At 46.6% G+C, this 23,815-nt stretch overlaps 1 protein-coding gene across 9 annotated transcripts; it reads left to right on the forward strand.

The window, feature by feature from the left end:
• Nucleotides 1–127: 127 nt before the first annotated feature.
• On the forward strand, nucleotides 128–17,422 carry arhgef37 (Rho guanine nucleotide exchange factor (GEF) 37). 9 transcript variants are annotated; one of them, XM_037461559.2, is made up of 16 exons: nucleotides 128–176; nucleotides 2,418–2,620; nucleotides 2,935–3,032; nucleotides 4,981–5,405; nucleotides 6,606–6,735; nucleotides 7,468–7,615; nucleotides 7,707–7,906; nucleotides 8,060–8,190; nucleotides 8,747–8,851; nucleotides 9,282–9,395; nucleotides 9,578–9,747; nucleotides 10,041–10,188; nucleotides 10,285–10,413; nucleotides 11,344–11,539; nucleotides 12,022–12,182; nucleotides 13,889–17,422. In XM_037461559.2, exons 4-16 carry the CDS (start codon nucleotides 4,992–4,994, stop codon nucleotides 14,099–14,101), a joined length of 2,259 nt encoding a protein of 752 aa, XP_037317456.2. In that variant the 5' UTR covers nucleotides 128–176; nucleotides 2,418–2,620; nucleotides 2,935–3,032; nucleotides 4,981–4,991; the 3' UTR covers nucleotides 14,102–17,422. The 9 variants fall into 9 exon arrangements, with proteins under 9 accessions (XP_037317456.2, XP_037317458.2, XP_037317455.2 ...); XM_037461561.2 differs by having other exon boundaries at nucleotides 137–176; nucleotides 2,450–2,620; XM_037461558.2 differs by having other exon boundaries at nucleotides 150–270; nucleotides 2,932–3,032.
• Nucleotides 17,423–23,815: the final 6,393 nt, after the last annotated feature.

Genomic DNA, 23,815 nt, shown 5'->3' on the forward strand with positions numbered 1-23,815 from the left:
GTTTAAAACGCACACATAAACACGGTAAATCACAGTATATAATTTTGCCGCCAACCTTTTACTCTGACATAAACCCGGAAGTTGCTGCCTTCATTTACAACCTTTATTTCCACTGACCGGATGCTGTGATCGTTTCCTCCTGTCGCTAGCTTCACGGGCTGCTGACAGGACAACAGGTGAGCTCTAACGTTAGTTCATCTCAGAAAGGTTGACAGAGCTCGAGACGTAAGGTTATCCGCGAGGTGACGATGGGAGGACGCTGACAGAAGGGTAAACGTTTTTATTACATTCCTCCGTTATTCTCCGCGGTCTTTACTCGTCAAACACAAGGCAGCGGACACACCGCGCCTTTCGCAAAATGAGAATTTTTTTTCTTGCCCATATTCTTGTACGCTAACGTCTCCTAGCTTTTATCTGAGGACCCCAAAAATCACCGGTCACCGGGGGGAGAAAACCGTCAACGTGTCGCGCGTCTCGGTGTCTCGCGCACGCTGAAATCAAAACAAGCAAACGCCGCTCTGCTGCTGTCATTTATTAACGTGACGGCTGGTTCATGCTTCATTCAATGGTAGCATGAGGCCAGTGACGTCTCTTTAAGTGCTCGTAGTGCACACATTCATAAACACCATATTCATCGTGCGTGCGTCCGTCCGTGCGTGCGTGTGAGTAAACATAACCACAAACACGTCACTCACATGTATTTTTTATTCTCCAAATCTGTTTCACTCCCAATTCATCCTGGTGACTTTTTAATAAACGTGTTTTTTTTGTCAGATTTAATATGATGTTTATTCTGAATGGCTTTGTCTGATGTCAGATCTCTGGTCACTAGGAAGCTACGGTTACCATGGTGGTTTCCTTCTCCCTGTTGTTCCTTCTTGTGTCCAGGGTGGAACTACACCTGAAGAAGACACTCTTCGTTTCTCTTTTTGTGTATTGTGACTTCTTGTCAAATCTGCTTATGCATAGTGAGTTTCCTCACCATGACAACGCTGCTGCCCTTGGGTCACTTTCTCTTCCTCTTCTCGTCCGTGATGCCACAACAAGCCGCTTGGACCGCCACAGTTCACACCTGACCAAGTTTTTATATCTAGGAATCCAGGTTTTGGGTTTTAATTAAGCTCTCTGAGACAAAGGTTTCTGCCTTAATCCTCGTTTTCCTGCAGCGCACCTTGAGTTATCAGAGTCAGCTGATGACAGAATCCCGTCCCGCAGCATTCCTCCCCGACATTCCTCCCCAACATTCCTCCACGACATTCCTCCCAGATGACGATCAGCCTCCTGCCTCATTTGTTCCAGACGCACAGAGTCCGACTGCAATGAACTCTGTCATTGCCTCGGGATTCATGCTGGAATCCTAATCTGATTACTCTCACAGGGACGCGCTAAAAGGGCCAGTTGAGTCTGTGACTGGTTCATCCTAAAAAAAATGATCTGTGGAATCACGTAAAGGACAAAAACAGCTCCCCCCGTGTCCCTTTTGATGGTTTCATAGGTTTCATTATCTGAATTTACCAGACCGTTCACGTTTTTTTAGGCTTTAAATAGAGATGACAGATCACTGCCTGCCGGCAATGTCCCCACCCTGCTACTGTCGGCATTCTCCTGTCAGCACATTGATCAACACCACGTTTCTTGTGAGAGAGATGACAGATGGATGTGTGGATATGAAAACCACTGAAGCTGACACAATGACTCACTGCGAATGGATTGTCACGTCTCTGTCAGTAAACCCACTTGCATATCGTGAAATCGGCATTCTGCCGGGGTTTGTGGTTCCTCACAGTGAAAGTCAGAAGGGAGTCTTTCTTAATCTCTCTTCATCTGCCATCTTGATTGGATGGCTCGCCCCACAATTTCCAAAAGACATTCACCTCCCCCTTGTGATGACTTTAAACAGCTTTGGTGACCTCATCATTTTCTATCTGCCAACATTTTAAATGTGTCCAAAGCTTTGGTTTCTGTTCAAGCACCTGTAGAACGGGAGACTTTCCCATCGGGCCCAGAACCACTACTTGCCGAGCAGTAATTTGCAACTGTGAACATGCAGAGTGAAGGTCGTTAATGAGGATGTTTGCATTGTCTCCATGAGCAGCACAAACGTGTTAGAATCCCTCCCCCCACACACGGCTCATTTGCAGACCCTTCAGTCTCGTTTCGAGGGAAGTCTTTAAAAAACTTCTGTAGCAGACCATGTGAAATTTTCCTCCATGCCATTACAGCAGGTGTCAGTAGGTGTCTAACAAGGATTGGCTTCGGGGGAGCTGCGTCCCTCTGCTGTGTTGCTGTGTTAAAGAAGGCCATGCTCCTCCGTTTAATTGTTTCAGATAAAATACAGCCAAACATCTTTGACTTCCGGCTGAAGGAACCCAAAGGAGAGAGAGAGCCATGAATCTCCTTTTGTCTCCTTCCACCAGAAAATCCAGACGATCCCTTTTGCAATTTGCAGGAGGATGGGACGTCCTGTGGTGCTTTTGTTTCCTGTGAGAGGAAAACTTCAATCACTCCAACGCTGCGTCCTCATTGGTCAGTGTCACGATTCATGAAACCACTCAAGGTGTCCTCCCATTGGTCTTTCACTGCGCTGGGAAGACTTCTTAGCCAATCGACATCCTTCAGGGTGAGTGCCACTTCCTCCTCCCACCGGCTGCTGCAGTCAATCAGCTTATTCAGCAGCACAAGTGTGTGTGTGTGTGTGTGGCCACCCTTTCCTCCCCCTCCCCTCTTCTTCCTCTACAAAATAACCGGCCCACCCCCCTTCCACTCCCATCCCCCCCTGGGCTCACACATTGAAACTGTGTTTTCCTCTCCCACACGTGTACACACTGTGTGCCGCATGAGGACCAACAGCAGCTGGCTGTGTGTGAGTCACTGGAGAAAGTTACACCAGCGTGTGTGTGTGTGTGGCTAATGCAGCAGTCTCCTCTGCAGCAGATTTCTACTTCAGTTGGGACGGAGCACAACAAGACGGACAGAGAGCGAGAGAGGGGAGATTGAGGCTCACCACAGCTGGATCCAGGATTGTGCGCGAGGTAATGATGTAAATGTTTTAATGACACACTGTCACTCAGTGAGAGTTTCCTGCGGTTTTGGCTCAGCTCTCGTTTTGGGACGTGATGACAGTTGTCTCCAGTTGTGACCTCCGAGTCAGCTGTTTTTTGTGCCCTAATTCATGAAGGTGATTGGGAGCGTCGTTGTAATACTTGTGGATGCTTTTGGAGTTCTCTTCGTTGTTAAAGTATTGGCAAAATAAGTTTTCCTAAAAGTGGAGGACCAATCTGAGGAAGCGGGTATTGGATGCCAGCGTTCAGTGGAGTTTAGAATTTATTGCTGCAGATTTATTTCTTGTCAATACTCAAAAGACACTATTGAGGTGTGACTCAGAGGATTCAGGTCATTCACAGTTCTGGGGAACCATATGCTGCAAAACCCTTTGTTGGAGGGAAAAGAGAAATCTTTGGGGTTAGATTAGATCAAAATGAAGGACCATAAAACATTAAAGATAATTACAGATAACAAATGGACTTTAAAAGAGGACTAAAAGATACATTTTATGGTTTGGACCATTTATATCAGAAGCACCTCTCACTGTAATCTGATGCAAACGGCATATTCACTTCCCGCACTGACTAAAATAAATGTAAACCAGTTTGTTTGTGTGACTTAGTCGCACAATGGATTCAGACAAACGCACCACAACATGCTCGTAGATATTTGAACACCTCCAGATTGTTATCGTACTCTGAACCTCTAGTGTTTAAAAAAATGTAACGTAGGAAAACATTCACAAGCCTCCTCGCAAAGGTGACCGTGACGCATGGAACAACTTGTCACGAGTAGCTCCGCCCCCCCCCTCCACCCCCCCCACCAGACGCGATGACTGGTCAGAAATAAAAGCGTCATCAGAAGGCCGCAGAGCTGAACCGCGTCCGGGCTAATTGTCACAGCGGTGGCAGCATTAGTCGCTCTGTCAGGGGCCACAGGGAGGCTGTTCCAGCCCAGAGGGTCCGCGACAACCCCCCCGCAACCCCCCCTCCCCGCCCTCCCTCTCTGTGTTTGTGGAAAGTCAACAGGCGAACAAAACAATCACATCGGCTGCTGTCTGCAGGTTTTGTGGAGCTCATGTTGAGGCAAGATGATGAATATGAGTAGATGTCACTTCCAGGTGAAAAGCTTTTTCAAACCATTTCTTCGTAGACAATTGAGTTTTTGTGACCATAACTTTCTTCATGCTTTTTGTCTTTTTAACCAGCTACTCCTCCTTAGAACTGCTGATAAAGTTTTATATATATATATATATATATTACTCAATCTTTTAAACAACATATAAACCGTCTCAACTGTTTTTTCACATGCTGACTTGATATCACAGCATCAAAATCACATGTTTACCGTTGCAGCCTGCCGGCCCATTTCCTCCTGGTTGTCCCCTTCTTCCTCTGTCTTCATCAAGCTAAAAATAATCTCTGCAGTTCTGTTCGCTATTTTCGATGCCAAAGCTCATTTGAGCTGAAAAGTGACATGACTGAGAGACCGTTTACTTGATTTCTTGGAATGCAGGAAAATGAATGATCTGGTTGTTAAAGGTTGAGTGTCATCCAGTTTTATTGAACATCTGGTCCACAGTGGAATGAGGACATTTGACACCCTGCTTGTTCTTCACAGGACACTCAGAGAATCGTGTGTGTGTGTGTGTGTGTGTGTGTGTGTGTGTGTGTGTGTGTGTGTGTGTGTGTGTGTGTGTGTGTGTGTGTGTGTGTGTGTGTGTGTGTGTGTGTGTGTGTGTGTGTGTGTGTGTGTGTGTGTGTGGGGGCTTAGATCTTTTGTACTTAACACCATATGCTCTATGCTGCTAAATGAAGAAACTCCCTTTTATAATATTTGAAAGATGCCTTTCAACGACTAAAAAGAAGACACCGAACCTGTCACTAATGAGGACAAAGTTTCAAATTGATCTGAAGGAGTGTTTGTCTTTGACAGCGGTGTCCAACATGGAGGTCCCCAGGAGGCCTCAGCCCTCCTCCTTCACCCTGGCTCTCCCCAAACCGGCCTCGTCCGCTCCGTCGCCCCTCGGCGCCGTGGAGGCGGACCCGAGGATGCAGCAACTCCAGGAACGGAACGACTCCGTCGGAGAGGAGACCTTCGGCGAGGAGGAGGAGCTCGACGTCTACGAGGAGGCCCCTGGGCCACTAAACGTGTCGCAGGGCGGCTGCTCGGAGGAGCGGTCGGCGGAGGATGCCGAAGAGGCCCAGAAGAAGTGTGACGAGGAGGACGCGTCGGCTAAAGAGAGGGCCGCCCAGAGGCAGATGCTGGCCATAGAGGAGCTGGTCCAGTCTGAGAGGAATTACCTTCGACTGATGCAACTGAGCACCGTCACCATCAGGGGCAACCTGCAGAAACTACAGGTGTGAGGGCCATAAGTAGCACTGTTATAGGCAAGTTAAGGCCTCCAATTAGGGCGGCTACATTCTATTGTTTCCCCTGTTGGCGGCCTGGTGCCTGCTGCAGCTTGGGCTAGTTCTACAGCGTATAGGTGCAAATACAAGACTTTGCGAAGTTAAATACTGCAAGTTGTATTAAACTTTCGTTGGAGCATGCTTAGTTGTCTATTATTTTTAAATTACATTTGGTTCATTAAAATGTAATCACCACGCGTTGAATTGGTCCTGCAGGCCGCTTTGTGGTTTATTGTCGTTATAGCTTTCATTTGTCTGAAGTATTGCTTATTACCGCTAAATAATCATTTAATATCGCAGTGGAAATAAAACGAGGCCTCGTAAAACATAATGAAATCTGGCTTTAATGGCTGGAAGGACAGAGCGTGAAAATGACAACCAACCGAGGGAGCGTGAGGCGAAGGGAAAGAGGGACGATGACATGAAAAGGAGTGGAATTCCTAAATTATGGGCTGTTGATGTTAAGTGAAATGAACTGGGTAGGAGATTTGTCCTCGTTATGTGGCATTGCGCAACGTGTGGAAATGAAAGATAAGTCGAAAAGGTTATTGGGTAGAAATGGTGAAACAATGTGATGGACGGAGGAGGGACGGCTGGAGAGAGACAGAATAGATACGTGACTGAAGACAGTGAAGACGTTGTGAGACAGGAAAGCTGCCGCTTTGTTTTCTGTGAGGATTGTTCAGTGTTCCTCGTTAGAGGAGGAGCGAGCCCAACAAAACGCTCCTTCGTTGACTTTGCATCAGCATGTTCCTTCTAAGGGGGCACACACATAGTTATGCAAAGCACCAGATAGACCTTTTGTTTGTATACATGTGTTACTTGTTTAAAAGAAATAAGGATTTATTGTTGTCTTTTTAAGAATTGATTCACACTTCAACATGTAGTTCTTTGAATCAAGCGTGTTTTGTAGTTCCTGCCATGAATCCAATATCAGACGTATAACACCTAAAGTAGAAGAAGCTCCACGTTGTGGACTCAAACATGGGGGGCCGGGGGGGGGGGCAGGCTTTCTGGGGTGAAAAGCCAAAGCTAAGGATGGGCAGAAAAAGCTGAGAAAACTGCTGAAATATTCAGAACCGACGACTTAAATGATTTTTGTCTCGTTAAAAGCGTTGTGTCAAATGTTGTTGTCTCTGTCCGTCACAGCCTCCTCCGGCCAACCTGGACAGCATGTTCGTCTACACCCAGGACGTGATGGACGTGTCGAGGCGGCTGCTCGGTCTGCTGGACCAGAAACAGGTTCTGCCCGAAGAGCCTCTCTTCCTGGAGACACTGTGTAAGGAAGCTGCGCCGCTCCCCCCCCCCCCCCCCCTACATAGCTGCTATCTCCACAGCTCGATCGTGATCTCTGCTTTGTTGACAGGAAACCTCTCAAATGTTTCACATTCGTGAGGGAAGCGAGACGAGTTGAAGCTGATGACTCCACAGCAAAGGTCTCCTCCGCATGTGGGGACAGCGGCGTGTTCTGTCTAAATGTATTTCATCCTGTTAGACATCTGTGGGAAAATGGCATATAAATTGCTGACCTTTCGCCACCCAATTGGGATCCGTTCCTCCTTGAGCCCATCTGGCTGTTAGGCCATGCAGTTTGATTTTAGTCTTTATTCCTACATGTATTATATAATATCACATATTGGCGCTAATCTCGGCAAACACAAACCTAATATAATAAGTAGGTTGTATTTTCAAATAGAGACCATTTTAACAACATTCTATAGTTTCGCTGCACGGAGGCTGATGATGGAGTTTGTCCGTGTGCGTGATGGCATGAGGACACTCCACAGGACAACGAGATCCCTCACACAGTCCCTCACAACATGGACTGTGTCTGACGCAATGAGCCTTCTTTCTTACTCACAGATTTCTTTATTAAATGAAAAGAAAATTGTAATGACTATTTTAAAGTTTTTCCATCCTACTTTTACTGAACCATACTCTTGGTCCGTATTGTTGTGATCATGGTTTCCGTGTGTGAATAAGCAGTCCCATGTTTTGTCTTTGCTGACAGGCGACTCGTTCCTCAGCCTCTCCTCAGACATCGAGGCGGCCTACAAGGAATACCTGTCCAACTACAGCCAGGTGACGGTGCTGGAGGACAGCTACAAGCAGAAGGAGGCGCTCTGGAACGACATCATCAGAGTCGTCAAGACCTCGGCGTGGGTTTTTGCCGTCTCCGCACGCGCAACTGGTTCCAACCGGACGAACCCCGCGGCTAACGCCACAGCGCTTGTTCTCTTCGCTCCGCAGGCCCGAGGTGAACGCCACCTCTCTGAGCTTCTTCCTGGTGATGCCGGTGCAGCGGATCGCCCGCTACCCCCTCCTCCTGCAGACCATCCAGAAGCACACGGACAGGAGCCACCCGGCCTACGCACTCCTGGAGCGGACCGCTCACACCTCCATCGCGCTCAACTGTCGCATCAACGAGTACAAGCGCTTCAGAGAAGTCGGTGAGACCTCTTGTCATGTTTTGTGGAATTAGTGCGGCGAGGCGCCGGCGCTCCCGAAGTCGAGGACTTGATTCTCCGCGTGCAACCGCAGATGGAAGTTGCTGAAGGTGTGTGCGTGTGCGTGTGTGTGTGTGTGTGCTGCTGTGATTGTAGCTGACAAATACAAGAAGACGGAAACCCTGACCATCAAGGACAAGATCAACCGCCTCAACACCCACAGCATCGCCAAGAAGACGGCGAGGCTCAGCCAGCACATCAAACACGAGACCGGAATTGCACCCAAGGTAGAGCGCAAGTTGAAATAACAGCCCCCCCCCCTCCCCTCACCCCCGCTGAAAGGGAACGTGTTGCCGGTGCATCTCCCCTGAAGGGAACTCCTCTGGGCCTCTCAGGAATAAATGCGCCTGCAGTACGACACTGTGGTTAATGATTCATCTGAGCTTTATCTGCAGGGAAGGTGTGTTACACGACCTGTAGTTGAACCCGTCGTTAGCTCAGTCCTGCTCCTCCACTTGGGTTCTTCTGCTCTGATCAAGCATCCCTGCACGTCTCCCTGGGGAGTCCAATTAAAAGTTTCACAGGATCACATTTTCCTACTTGGTCTTTTGATCGTTTTTGCATTTTGCAGCTGCATTGAAGTAAAATAGGTTTTATACAGCGGCTCCGTGCATTCATCCCATCATTTAAAGCTATGTGCTGTGACTGGGTGATAAAAGAAGAGCAGCACCTTTCCCATTTTTTTTATTGCTAGAAATGAACTGCGGTTGGAGAGCAAATAGAGTAGTTGTGATCATTTTGTCTCCTTGCATGATTTTTGTCCCTCTCTATGTTGTCCTTCAGCGGGTGGACGAGGAATTTGGCGCTCTGGAAGGTTTCTTTTATGTTCTGGAGCAGGGCATCCTGAAGCTCCTGGAGAACGTGGAGACGTACCTGCAGCACCTACAGGTAGGCTGCATCTCTTCCAGTGATGATAACTATTGGGTAGTGAGGCAGTTTAAATGTGCACTAAATTTAGTATGTGCTCCATTCAGAGAGCACAAGCAAGTCCTTTGGTCCTTGGACCAGTGGAGAAGTGAAATAAGTGGCACATGACTGGATATTTATTATTAAACATGTCGCTATGTGTAAATGCGTCACACTGTGTACACTCAGAGGCCTCAGAACACACGAGTTTATGTGTCAATTCTATAATCTTTCTTTTTTTAGTTTTTCCTATTCACACAAGACTTTCCACTTTCTTGTAAACTCGCAGAGTCACTCCCCCTAGCAACCCTCATCAAAATCATTGCAAAAAGCAATAATTGCTTTTTATTATAAAACGAATGAACCTGAGCCAGGTTTGACATCATTCTTCTTCTTCTTCGTTGGTGTGCAGAGGTTCCTGTCCTGCAAGACGGAGGAGTTTGACTTGGACATGGACGGAGAGAAGGCCCCAATCTGTTACAAGGAGATCACCACCGCTCTCAGACAGTGGATTCTTCCAACATTCGTGAGTCCGCCCCCGCTATTCTGATACCTTACGTTTTTTACTGATATGCCACGGTAAAAAAAAGTGGTACCTTATATTTAAATGTATTTAGTTAAACACCTGAAAGCCTCCTGCCAGCCTGAAGCGGTAGTTGCAAAAACCGTCACGATCCCGCGATAAACATCTCCGATTTTCCCATGCAGGAGAAGAGGATGAGGACGTTGATGCACAAGCCGCTGTGTGCCCTCCGTGACCTCATGGTGGGCCCGAGGAACCTGATCCGGAAAAGGCTGGACAAGCTGCTCGACTACGAGTTGATAGAAGCCAAATCCAGCCTGAGCTACGAGGAGCAGGCCGTGGCCAACACCTACAAGTAAAGAGCGAGAGGGGATTGCTTGTAGATGACAGACACTGGTTTTCAAGCTTCTTTTTTTCAGTTTGACCACCGGTTTGGTCGCAGTTTAAGTGGAGTGTGAATCACTTCTCCTCAGACAAAGTCCAGACGTTTCTGAGTCAGAGTGTCAGGTCAGACAGGCGCTTTACTCTAAATGACCCATCTGATTACAGCCTTTTGGAAGATGAGGGTGCGAGCATGGGAAGTATAGAATCCGAAATGATGGAACCTTAAACGTCGGGTTAACGCACCACCCTCTGCGCCCCTCACAGGACAATGAACACGTTGCTGCTCAACGAGCTTCCCCGCTTCAACGGCCTGGCGCTGCAGATGATCTGGAGCATGCTGGGAACCTTCAGCTGTCTGCACAGCGACCTCGCCTCCGATATGGAGCAGCTGTTTCAGAGCTTCGCGCAGCAGGTGACCTCACGCGTCAGACGCCCTCACCGACACGGGTAGAAAAACAAAAACAAAAAGAATCTGTGTAATCATCTTTTTATTTTTTTCTTCTCGCAGCTCCCTCACAGCTCTCTCAGCCACGGTGCATTCTGGGAGTGGGCGGAGTCCGCCGTGCTGGAGAGTGCGGGGAGGCTGGAGACTCTGTGTCGTGGTGTGGTGAACACGCTCAACGCTCCAGTAGTCCAGGTGGGGACGGAGGTCTTTGTGCTGGGTTGTTGACCGGGAATGCTGGGAGATTGAAGGTCTAGTTTCACAAGTCAAAGGTAGACAGGCCTGGGGAAACGGGTCTTGTACAACTCCTCCCCTGTAGGGGATGAGGAGAGCGAGGTTCAGGACCAGTGGACCCAGTGACTAGAACAGATCCACTGGGGCAGCAACGCTTGATGAAAAATGTCCTCTTTCTATTTCTCAAGCTTTTTTTATTTCATTGTTTTGTCTTTCATTTCAACCTTTTAAAAAAATACCAGGCTAAGTTAGCTAACGGAAGGAATCAACATGTCAACAAAAGCAGCTGCAGATAATATGACAGCCCTGGAGGGGACTGTTAACAGCTCCTGGCAGGCGATACTTAACGACTGCGTCATCGCTGTCAAACATGTTGTACAGGCTGAAAAACGTACTGACTCATCACACTGATTCATATCTGCACAAAAACAAAACAAGACTTTCTAAATATTCCTCTTGTAGTTCTGCAGCATTCTTGGTCGCTTCCGGTTGGCTCACATACTCAGTGACAGAACAATTTCGGAGAAATTGCTGCTGCCTTTAACTGTCCAATAGGATTCATTTTATTTACAGCGTAAAGAGTTTACAAATACTCCACCATAATTAAAAGCAGCCGTGTAAGACATCAAACTTAGGATCGATATGTGATGTCGAGTTGACCCGTAAGCCCAAAGACGTCATCAGAGGGAAATATTACTTACTGACACGTAAACGTCACAAACATGTCTCAGTGTTCTCAGACCATTTTACAGCCTTGAGTTAGTAGAGGGAGACAAACACACTTAGTAACAATGTATTATTTTTCTATTTCTGCTCAAGCTGTTCTTCTCTTTGTCAGGCTTTGTCGAGGTTTAATCTAATTACAGTGCCACTACTTTCTCGTCCCGTCAGCCTTTGAGTCCTTCCTCTCAGCGCCGCCTGAAGCAGCTGATGGACAAGCATGGCTCTGGGAAGATCTACCAGGTGATGGAGACGGTGGTGGGCACCCGGGACCTGGACCTCAACCTGGCCAGAGGCGAGCTGGTGGCCATCATCAGTGAGGTGGACACCCGCGGAGACAAACGGAGGTGGCTGGTGGACGCAGGAGGTGAGAGCCACATGGTGCTACTGTGTAACTAGTCAAAACCTTTTACTGTTTGATTCGTGTGGCCTCTTTAGCTGAAGAAAATGTCCCACTACCGGCATCTTTTTAATTACAACTTGTTGGCGCCACCTTTTGGCAGTTATGTGCTACTGCACCCAGTTTATTAGGAGATTAGAAAAGGTGGGCACGATTACTTTTAGTGGAAATATTATTCAAATGTAATCGGCTTGAAATCATCTTACAGGCTTTCATTTTTTTGTTTGATGTTGTATTCAACATTTCAAAAGGATTACATCAAAGTCAGGAACATTTAGCCAACTAAATGTGACAAAATAAAACAATATTTTTGATCTGATATTTTTTATAACTATGTAATGAAATTATTTCCTGAACAAATCTGCAATTCAATCGAGAATGAAAAATACTTGCTTCCCTAAAATAATAATAACATAACAAGAACCTTTACTTGTGCACGTTGTCCGCAGGCAGACGAGGTTACGCTCCGTCCTCGAAGCTGATTCGCTATCACCAGCCGTCAGAAGACCCGCCCCCTTCGCCGAACCCCATCCTGCCTGATGGAATCAGACGGCATTCCTACAGCCCAGAGAGCCGTCTGCTGACGGTCAGGAGCCAGCCCTGCTTCCAGGTGACTGACCGACTGATTGATTGCACCCCAGTGACAAAAACATGACGCTCCATATACACGTGGTCCTGCATGGGCTGTTTAACTCTGCTAGTTAAGCGAGTAGGTGAATGCGATTGACAACAAGATCCACAACCCGAACGCTTTGGCAGTGTGTTTTCACTTCAATTCTACTCAACTCCACCTTCTGGAGTCAAGTTTGGTTTAAAGAAAAGATTAAACTCAGGGCTTCAAATCCTTAGTCCACATACCATGAGGTGTAGTCACGTTGATGACGTCCACTTCTTGTGTGTGTGTGTGTATAATCATCTGTGTTCCCATATCTGCACGAGGGCACACTGTCATTTGTGTGTGTATGTGTGTTATTAATGGAAAGGTCCATAATTGGCTGTTTAACCTTGTAAGTGGGTCACTGTGTGAAGGGTTGATGTTAATTTATGCCTTGCTGCAAAATGAGAGTGTGTGTGTGTGTGTGTGTGTGTGTGTGTGTGAGGATGATTTACATGTGCAGCCCATGGGAGTGTGAGAGGGGAGTGTCGTGGCTTGTGAATTTGTGTGTGTGTGTGGGAATGAGATTCAGGTGAGTGGATGAAAAAGCAGTAATGCGTCAGGCTATGCCCGCGCATGTCTTTGCTGTCTTTGTGAGGACCATGTTGACCTTTCAGACCATCAGAGTGAGGACATTTGTGTAATGACCATCTTGAGCCTGCAGACCTGGTTTCTATGTCAGAGTTAAGTTCAGATCTTTTGTCGTATTACAATACAGGAAGGACCGTTAGCTAGCCAGTTAGCATGATCAAGATGGAAGATATCTGCACACAGATACACACACACACACACACACAACGTCAACGCTGTAACCTCTGCACATTATATTGTTATTTCATTTTTGAATGTCTCAAACTGAAATTCTGTCTTGATCTTAAGAGATTGGGGCCGTGGAATGCATTCATTCATTGTGTGTCTGTGTGTGTGAGATATGCTTCCACGTTGCCTGTTAAATTGAGTAATTGATCCAGTGACCTTTTTTTCCCCGCCTCCTCTTCGCGACGTTCATCGCTCTTGACCCTGAGTCTGCTGGTACACAAAACGCACACTCACTCACCGCCTTTACAGTTAGATTTTAAATTGTAATTGTCTTTTCTTTTTACCAAAATCTACACCGTTCTCTTGTGAGCGGCTGAGGAAACTAGACACGATGTTTTACTTTTTTCACTTGCTGTTTGAACTGAGACCACTGTTCACCTGCAGCCGATGGCCGCGGTCACCCAACTTCATTTCCTCCTCCTCCTCCTCGTCTCTTGGCCCAGGCGAATGCTAATGAAATGCTAATTGGTGCAGCGCTAATGTCGTAGCCGAGAGGTTCGTTAATGACACCGAGGAGCCGGATGAACTCGGCCATTAGCGCTGCAGCAGCGCTCTGTCAGGGTGACACACACACTGTGTGTGTGGAGCTGGGATTTGTCAAGACATAACTAGTAGGATTAACATTTTCAGAGAATACTATAAAGATGTGAGCTTGTGTCAGCTTATTTATTGAAGTGATGTGTTTTTCGCTCAAACTCCGTGTTTCGCTTGTTTTGTCGGATATTCACTTGAATGCTGAAATGTTACTTTTCTCCCTTGCTTTGTAAGTCGGGTGGCTGATACCGAAGTACATCGTTTTTCTGTCTCCACCTGGTTCACTTTGTGGTCGTCCTCTCTGCCAGGTGCTGGCGGCCTACAACTTTGCGGCGAGAGGAAACCATGAAGTCTCAATCCGGGCCGGCGAGCCGGTTCGCGTCCTTGAGCCACACGACAAGCGAGGGAACCCCGAGTGGAGCCTGGTGGAGGCCGCAGGGGGCAAGAGGGGCTACGTGCCCTCCAACTACCTCATCGTGACGCCTCTGGGGGCCGGCTCCCTTGGCTCCTCCCACCGATAGTTCGGCGGGAAAAAGGACGCGCGGCGAGCACCACGCCGAGTTCACAGTTTGAAACCGTAGCGCGGCTACAATGTGACCATCGGTTAGATAGAATAGTTTTTATGTGAAGTTTTTAAAAACAGAAGGAAAGTAGAAGTCATGTTTTATTGATGGCTCTGAATCACGAAGTGGCCTCAAAGGGGATTTGAAGAGTTTTTGTCAAATGACGCAATGTTTACAAGTTCGGTCCGTTTCTCTTCGTTTTCACAAAGCGCAAAGACACATGAAGACAAACGGAAAGGCGTAGATGCAAACAACGACTGATACTTTAGTGTTGTCCATCTGCACAGAGACGGGTCCAAACTCCAAATGTTTAAATGCATTAACCACAGACGTATAAACGGTTTGTACAGCAACGCAGCTGCTGTGTTTACACGACCCGCCAATCCGAACTCCACTCACAGAAGAACCCCCCCCAAAGCTTTGCTTGACGAACATGGAAGTGCGAGGAATCATGACTGCAGCTACAGCCCCTGGTGCTGGTGGTTACGAGGCGCTTGCTCATGAGCACTGGGGCAGGACACATGCTTGCTCTGCATCTGGAGGCTGAAAGAAAACTCTCCCATCGTGTCGGGCGACCTGCAATAGAGGAGATATCCCATCATCCTCTGGGACAAACGAGTACAGCAGCATGCGTGATCTCATTAGTCTGTATTTTAGTGAGCTCAAGGCAACACTTGGACACGAGAGAGAGAGAGAGGGGGGGGAGGGAGAGAGAGAGAGAGGGAGGGGTCTCCTGTCCTCACCTGAAGGTTGGAACAGAGCGGCATTGAGACTGACGGCTCATCATCTCAGGCTGTAAAGTACATGTGCGATGTCTCCGGGGCTTAGCATGAGAGGGGGAGGGAGGCGCAGGGAGGGAGGCGCAGGGAGGGAGGCGCAGGGAGGAATTCATGCGGAGAGAAGAAGCGGATGTGAGAGGAGAACTTTCCATCCCTCCTGCATCCGTGTGAAGGTTTCTCTTTCTTCTCTCGGCTCCAGTCTATTGATCAAACGATCGAAAATATCATTGAGAAGGCCTGAAGCAACTCCTTTCCGTATTCATAGGCATCTGATGACGTACGTTGCTATGGATACGGTTCAAATGGGACGGACTGTGGAGTTAAGTTGTTTTTGTCGCCTTAGAAAATATTGTGCAATGCGAGTGCTTTTTTGGAACAGAAACATTTCTCTCGACATCCCGAGACAATCATCGTTATCTTTAACTCAAATCATTTCTCCATTGATTTAATATGTATGGAGCAGTCATTCTATTTGACTTCTGGCCAAAAATGTTCTTTCAGGGGGTCCTGAGAACGACGCAGAGGCATAATAATAAATCCTCTGTCCACTGGTGAGGGTGTTTCCTTCCTGACCTGATATGACCAGGGCAGGGCGCCCTTATGAGACTAAAACAAAATTGGATTAAATCAAAAGGGAACAGCCTTTGCAGCAAAACTAAAACCCACTTAAAAGAAACACACACAACAGGCGTCTACAAATACTTTCCGTCGTCAGCCACTAAATTGGTATTTAAGACAAAGACACAGTGAACTAATACAGGACGGTGTCAAAATGAAGAATGTCCCTGCTTTAAGAGAATCATTTGAATAATCCTTCAAGGACGATGCGCCTTTTTCAAACTGTACATTTGTAAATAACCTTTTATTAATGTCGTCCATGGGGGCAGGTATGTCTCCTTGACGGCTGACGGAACGCTGCTGACATTATTTTTTGCATAAACTGGAGCTTTCGTTTCCTCCTCCGCCGCGTAGCGCAGCATCGTCTGGGGAGGAGGTGACTCGCAGGGAGGGGGCCGCGCAGCTGGAGCTTAGCTGTCCCATCCGTCTGAATGTCAGGACGGAGCAGAGTGTGTGTGTGTGTGTGAGAGAGAGAGAGAGAGTGAGAGATGTCACCAAAATACCAAATGTCCTCCAGGCTTTAGCAAGCGGAGGAACGAGTAAAGAAAATCCCCCGACACGACCACATTTTACCTGCTTTCCCGGCTTCAAATGCCACTTTAGGGCGGAAAGAGCAATTTGGCATTTGGTGTCGTTTAAAAATAGCATCAATACCTGCATTTTTAGCCCAAATCCTGAAGTTCGCCCACACCGGTTCCCAAGACAAAAAGATAATATTTGCCGTTGGTCATTGGAGAAAATCTTCTCTGTGGGGAAACGATACTTTTCTTTCAGGAAGAAGAAAACCAACACCAATTTTAACATTTCTGATCACTAAAGTAACTAAACACCTATTTTAAGACAGGGTTTATTTCTGGCATATTTTACATTGTTGAACAAACCGATAAGACTTTATGCTTTTTAACGCAGCCTTCATTTTGGCCATCTACTCAAAAACTCCAAAATCCCTGCTGACTGAAGTGTTAAGACGCTGACTCATCTCACGCGGCACTCTTCGGCATTTTCAAATCCCACTGATGACGGAAAAAGTGGGAAAAAACTGCTGTTTAGTAATGCGTCCATGACCATGTCATGTAACCATGACCAGGTCATGGTTACATGACCTGGTCATGGTTACATGATGTGTGTTCTGAGGTGTTCTGAGGTCAGGTGTACAGGCGTAGTGTGGGCGTGCACCACTAGAGGGAGCAGCAGGCCTGTTGGGAGGCAGTTTAAGCTGCTTTTCCTCGTCAGTATTAGAGCTGCACATTCTGTTCATGTGTGATGTATTTAACTGTTTTTTTGTTTTGTTTTTTATTAACCTGCAGTGAAAGCAGCATGTGAAGTGTCTGCTGGTTATCTGTACAGCATTTCTGCTCATAATAATCTGTTTAATTACTAACTTGTTTTTAACTTATTTTAACGCCTCAAGGCAGCCTGAGCGTGAAGTGTGGCGTCTTTTGAAGTTTTGCCAAAGTTAGAACACACACACATACGCACACACACACACGCACGTGCGCAGCTGATGGGAGTGTCCATGGTGCAGCACTTGTCAGGGCAGCTGTGAACTGAATGTTTGGCTTCAATAAAACTAAACAGAAACCTGCTCTGTTTGCTGATGTCGACTCACGTCACCATTCTACATATTTGGAAGTTAACAATGCCCTGCACCAATATAAATATCAGGGTTTTTTAATTGCAATTTAACTACTGATTCAAAAAGTCTGAGAGATCTGCCTTGATGTCTTGCTTTTGCTGTTTGATTTTGTCCTAAAACCTGAAGTGTGTCCCAAGGCGATCGTGGATCAGGCCACCTCAGGGAGCGTGTTAGCGTTCCGCATGTTTAAAACTATTACAGCACACCTTTTTATGACTGATCATTAAAAAAAGTACCTAAACCGCACGTCAATACTCGATTTAAAAACTCATTTGTTTTTTAAATCAACCTTCATCAAAGGTTTGGAAGATACCTGACAGGACATTGAAGTTCATGTTTTGCTTGATAAGTGAGATTATTAATCAAAATAAAACCTATTCTTTCTGTGGTGAGGTCAGGTGAGGTAACCTGGCTGTTGGCAGCAGAGACACTAGCTGCCCCTGAATGATGTTAAAGCAATGATCATGCATAACCTAGATGTATAAAACCTTTAGACCGCTGTTTAAAGCGTCCAGAACAGTTTAGCCTGCTAAAATAATTCATCTTCTCCATATCCCTTCTTTAAGTGACTCCAGTAACAATCTTTTTTCTGCACAAAAACTACAATCCAAAGTTCATCTTAAACTAAAAGACAGAGATATCCATCTATTATCCTTGCAGACGCACCTCTAGTTTGTAGTTTGTAGTTAGTATCACGTATCCATGCACTGAAGATCACGAGACATTGTTTCCACTGATGACCGTTGTGCCCTTTAGCAACGCACAACAACAACCGGCGGCGACTGGCCGCGTCCGCCTCCTGCAGACTGGACGCCGCTGTCGGAGTGAACGTCTCTGCTCTGCGAGCAGCTGTCACCACATCACACGCTGCTAATGGAAAACAACACAGCGTTTACCTCGGCGCCTCCAACGCTCCATCTCCTCCCCGAAAATGGATCCAAGGGTTTAACTCCACTGCCTCTTTTATTTCTTTCTTGCGTCAGTGTATACAACAAAACAACCCTTAAACCCCTTCTTCTTCTTCTTCTCTAAGCCATCTTGTAGTCGCTTTGTTTCTTTGCCAGTTGGACCCTTTCACCTCAGGGCCGGGTCTAGGCAGGGGCAAATAAATGTTGTGCCCCCTCAAACTAGGTGCTGGAGCTAGGTGCTGGAGCACAATGCCCCCTCAAGATTTGTGGCCGCCCCCTCATACATGCCTGTCTAGACCCGGCCCTGTTTCACCTTATTTCATCTTCTACACCTTTGGTGCAGCAGTGGAGAAATTAACTAGCAAAAGACGAGCCCTTGTGTGTTGCTTTTTTTTTTTTTGCTGTGTGAATGTAAAGCCGGTGCTTCGCCCTTTGGTTCATTTCGTTCTGCCAGACTTTACCGGAGTTAATTGAAGAGGAGACGAGTCTAGAAATGGTAAATGGGCAAAGTGAGACAAAGAAACCCTCAGTATTGATTCCCACTGACGGAGAGCAAAAACACGAGAGGACGAGTAATGGTGACATGAAAACACAAACCGACCCACCGCTCCTGCAACATGACCTCCAGGTGTTCAGGTAGCTGCAAGAAGGAGCTTTTACTGACAAATATACGATGAGTGTTGCGTTGAGAGCGTTGCGTCTTTTGTCTGTTGCGATCAAGATGCTCTTCATCTCCTGTAGAAGTCTCAGCAGAACCTGGAAAGGGACTTTTGGTTCAACCCTCTAAAAACATAGAAGAACCGTTATGTTTTGGGTTTGTAGTCTCAGTGTTGATCGGGTTCGGATTTTGTCCTTTTTTTTGGAGGAAGAAAGATATGGCAAAAATGTATTGGATCGCGACAGGAAGACGTTAATTAACATTTATACGCCGAGAAAATTCATTAAGATTCCTGTTTAAGAGATTTTCTTTTTCGATGTCGCCATCCTCGAGTCTCAATTGAGTGCTACATCCAAAACTCACACTTCTTAGTCTTCACTTGGTGTGACTAAATGAATTGTGTTTAATGGCCCTGACCTTCGTGCATGTCCCCCTCACCGCTAGCTAGCCGATAACTAGCCGCTAGCTAGCTCTGAGGCCCGTGGAGCCCATGCGGGTGGGTTTTGGTACCGAGCGTCTCCGTAGGGAGCATTAGCCGGCTTCAGCGTGCACTGGAGTGTGAAACGGAGAACGGGTTTAGGGGCTTTCAGAGAGGCACTTAGTGAACAAACGTTGACCCCCCCACGCAACTCCCCGCTGTTTGTGTTTGAAGCACCGTCAAGGCGCGCTGCCAGGATGGCTGCTTTGTGCGTAAAAATGTGCAAGCATGAATATCTTATAGCAGTTGACGTACATTAATTCTCTCTGTTGACTTCCATGACGTGTGTGTGTGTGTATGTGTGTGTGTGCGCATGAGTGCAGAGCTCATTAATGCTCACGTCAGCTATCTTTTCGGCAGCATTTTAATGGAGAAGGACTCCTCCAGGCATCCGATACCCTCTGAATGACTACATGTATGAGTGTGTCTCAGTGTGTGCGCTAGCGTCCAGTGTTGCGTGGGAGGATGCGCACTGTGTTTGTGTGTGTGTAACAGTGAACAGATCTCGGGCTATTAATATCGTGCCCGCTAGCTGATGCTGGGCTATAAATAGACGCATTTGGACGCGGTGCCTGGGGGGCAACAGGAGAACTGCGTCCAGGTGTGACGTCAGAAGAACCACCGTTGGCTTTGTCTCGATCTCTTCGTGTTCCCGGTGATACGTTGGAGCTGCTGCTGTTTGTGTGTTTAAGGGAAAAGCTTCACCTGAAAAGAAGTAGCCGGGAGGTTTTGAATAATCCCTCTTTAGCTTCCACCATCATAAAAGTGGCAAATTCAGATTGTTTCAGGATTCAAGGCATTTTATTTGGTAAAAAAGAAAAAAAAAATCTTAACGATAGTAGGCCTTTTTGTAAAGGGAAAATGAGAAGGGCATCTCATTATAATGGCAAACATGGTGTTTTTTGTTGAGTGAAATACTAAAGGGGTGAGCCAATCGGTGTTTCCACTCAGCAGGTCAGCCTCCTCATTGGTTCAGATGTATTTTTGGGTTTCTCCAATAGCACAAGAAGTGTCACCTTCACCCTGTCAGAATACGACCTTCGCCATGTTGGGTTTTTTTTGTTTTACATTACATTGTATTGCGTCTGGTGGCAACACTAGCAGCCACAACAGTTAACACGCTAACATGCTAACACGCTAACTTGCCGGACGGTTGTGAGCGCTTTGGCCAGCGAGCGGTGAGCAGCTGTTCAGGTGGCTGGTGGTCCTTTCCTGGGTCAATGAATGAATGTGTTTACCCCCAAAAAGCAGCTGTTCACTGGTTTTTAACCACTAGCTGGCCAGTGGCGAGCGATGAACAGCTGTTCAGTGGGCCGGCATCAATGAATGAATGTGTTTACTCCGAGAACAACAACAAAAAACCTTGATATACTGGAATAACGTCGGAATACAGTGATATGAATTCTTGGCCATAGCGCCCAGCCCTGGTTTGACGTGTCAATCAACTGAACGTGACGTTAGCATCTTGGACGAGTGAAATCACAACCCTTGCGTCAGAAAACGGTGTAGGTTAATTATCTTATTAAAATAAGTTTCCACATGCAACCGTGGACCGATTTTGGTGCGTTTCTTTCGCCACGTTCAAAGTTCTCATTTCCCCTTTAAAATGGAGTTAAATCTGTCTGTAGCTACACTGTATATCTTGGTGTGTGTGTGTGTGTGTGTGTGTGCAGCACAACCAAAATCATAAACACACACATTCATTCCTGAAGCTCTTCCTTCCCTCTCGCCGACTCATTATTCAACTAATCTTTGAAGGCTGAGCAGTCGCATAAATATTTGTGGTTATAGTGCAACTGTCCTAAAATTATGCAATACCGGTCTTGTAGTAATTGTGTTTTTCCCATTTGCTTCTGAAGCTGTCTGAGGATATTTGGTATCGCAACGCTGCAGCGATGTGTCCAAGAGAATTTATTAACACAGCACCCAGTGGAATGGAAAGAGTATGGTTTGGAGCTGTGATCAATAACACCCCCCCCCCCCTGTGAAAAACTGTGCTTTTCTAAAAAAGACCCAGATTTTCTCTGTATTGATCGGAACATCACCTCCGAGGCTCAGATGTTCTCAAATAAAACAGATGACCCCCGACAACACAAATAAAGGTAGGGAAACAAGCTTAAAAGGTACAAAATGACTTTCTGTAGAAGCCTGGTAAAACATTCAAGTTGTTTATGGAACTTTTAATGCCTTTGACGTTGTTACACACTGTGCCCCAACAGCGGCCTGCTGGGTGGAAGTCCAGTGCTGTTGTTCGCTGAACTTCCAGAAAAAGCTATGTATGAATAAATTGAAAGATTGACCTGCTGAGTGACTCCCCTCTGGTCCTACTTCCCACATTTTGCTCTCAATCCTTACATTAAAATCTTCAATACAAGATGATGTTCACGTAGTAAATGATGGTCTGTTTAGAGTCAAAAAGACCGTACAGCAGGGTATGCTTGAGGCCGGGGCTTCACACTGATTGGCGGGTCACTACCACAGCAAATAAGGTCACTTCTCCTCACGTCTCAAGATGGTGTCGGGCAAAACACTGAACTACTGAGCTTCCAAATAACAATTAGTGATGTCGCGACCACTAGATCCACTTATTACACACAATGATTGACGTTTAATCCAAAACGACATGAAAAACCTTTAAACGTGAGTCACAATCAAGAACAACACTCCAGATGCCCCGGTGGCACGTTTCCAGCTGCAGGTGGAGGACGCGTCGGGACACCAGAAGACGTCGAGAGGAAGGGCAGTGTGTCACTTCTTCTCGCAAGTGTGTAAATATAAAGTGTGTAGTGCCGCTGCAGAACGCCTCCTGGGATAAATGAAGGCTGGAAACTAATAACACGGCCGACGTAAGCCGATCCTCGGCGCTTCAAACAGCCTTAACAGAAAAGGGCCAGACGCCGTGGAGCGGTTTATATTTAGACGGAGACCGGCGCTCTCACACGGATCGGGTGATTGTTGTCTTTCCTTTTTGGGCCGATCTGACGACACTCGCACGCACACCACACACAAATGTAGAGTCTCCTGCTAAGCTTCACCACGAGGAGTAACCACACACACACACACACACGCACATGCACGCTCTCTCTTATTATTGTCATCTCACAGCCCGACATGTCGCTCCTCATTAGCTGCCCCGCTGTGTGTTACGTTACACACAGGGTGAGCATCTCGCTTAAAATATGCAGGAAACTAAATACAGCCTGAGCTTAATGTTGTTATGTCATTTGATATTAAATAAATGAATATTCAGCCCGCTCACTCTATTTTTGACCTGCCCGCGCGGCGTCACTCATCGTTTGACTCGTGTGACTCGGTGCAAATCTGTTTTTTTTGGAAAAGTGATCCAACGTCAACCTGAAAACGTCGCGTTCGTTGCTGCTTTCGATTGAGCAGCAAATGAGGCCCGGCGAGTAGAAACCAAAACGGACTCTGTGGTTTCTCCGACCTGCTCCGGTGTTGTGCAACCACAGTAGTGTCCTCAGACAACCCGAGCAGCTCCTCTCCAGTTGACGACAGTATCAACACTTGATATGTATCGTTTTCATTGCATTGTTAGTCGCTGCGGAGGCTTTGTGTGTGTGTGTGTGTGTGTGTGTGTGTTGTTGTTGTTGTTTTTTTAAAGATTTCCACAACAGGCGCAGAGAGGGCAAAAAGGCCCAAGTGGAACTGACTCGTTTTGACACTTTGAGAGTGTGTCAATAATCTCATTCAACTTGCATAAATTTCACATCAGTCTCTTAATTTAACTGAACTGCACCAATTCTGTCAAGAGGAGTGGTCAAAGATTTAACGAGAACCTCACCAGAAGCTTGTGGATGGCTTCCAAACGCGCCAAATTTAAGTGAAAATGGCACAAGGGACGTGTAACCAAATATTAGCACTGCTGTATGTATATTTTTGATCCAGTAGATTTTGTCATTTTTTCTGTTAACCCATAATAAAGTCATTAAAAAAAAACTTCTTGAGAAGTATCTGTTCCAATCACTCTATCAGAGAAAAATCAGACTTGTAAATAACCCATGACATTATGTTCTTTCAAACCTTGCCTCACCTGGCTCACTCTTCTCCTGGGGTCTCCCCCAGCTGTGACCTTGCCCCTCTCAATTGAGCTGGGGACTCCACCTCGCTGAGTTGTAAAAAGAAATTGAAATAAAAAAGGATAAGCCGCCATATTTCTTAGAGGAAGAAAATGAAGATGGGAAGATGAAGTAAAGGAGATGGAGGGGGGGTAGAAGAACTGGGCAGAGAAAAAAATATGTTTTAGAAGTATTATAAAAAGGGAAAGAGGAATATTAGCGGGAAGAGGAGGAGATGGAATGTGATGAGGGATTTAATGGAGGAGAAAGGGAAAGGTGGAGTTGCAGATGAGGTGTGGAGAAAGAAGTGGGTTAAGGGGGGGGGGGGGGGGTTGAAGGACTATATGGCAAGAAAAAAGGATAAAAAGAAAGAGAAGAGAGGAGGTCACATTATCACTAAACCCATAAAGACCACGTCGATGAAAAGACAGGCAGAGGGAGGTCAAGAGAAGCAAAAACACCAAGGAGGAGCCGGTCGCAAGGCGAGAAGAAAGGAGAGAGCAGCTCAGCAAAGGATTC

The sequence above is a fragment of the Pungitius pungitius genome, chromosome 2, assembly GCF_949316345.1.
Source record: "Pungitius pungitius chromosome 2, fPunPun2.1, whole genome shotgun sequence".
Taxonomy (NCBI): Eukaryota; Metazoa; Chordata; class Actinopteri; order Perciformes; family Gasterosteidae; genus Pungitius; species Pungitius pungitius.

What these genes read in the sequence shown, in the direction of transcription:
- arhgef37 (XM_037461559.2), top strand. Translation starts at nt 4,992, where the DNA reads ATGGAGGTCCCCAGGAGGCCTCAGCCCTCCTCCTTCACCCTGGCTCTC. An exon ending in TCTCTTCCTGGAGACACTGT is followed by an intron (nt 6,736 to 7,467) that starts GTAAGGAAGCTG and finishes CTTTGCTGACAG; the next exon opens with GCGACTCGTTCCTCAGCCTC. An exon ending in GCCGTGGCCAACACCTACAA is followed by an intron (nt 9,748 to 10,040) that starts GTAAAGAGCGAG and finishes CGCCCCTCACAG; the next exon opens with GACAATGAACACGTTGCTGC.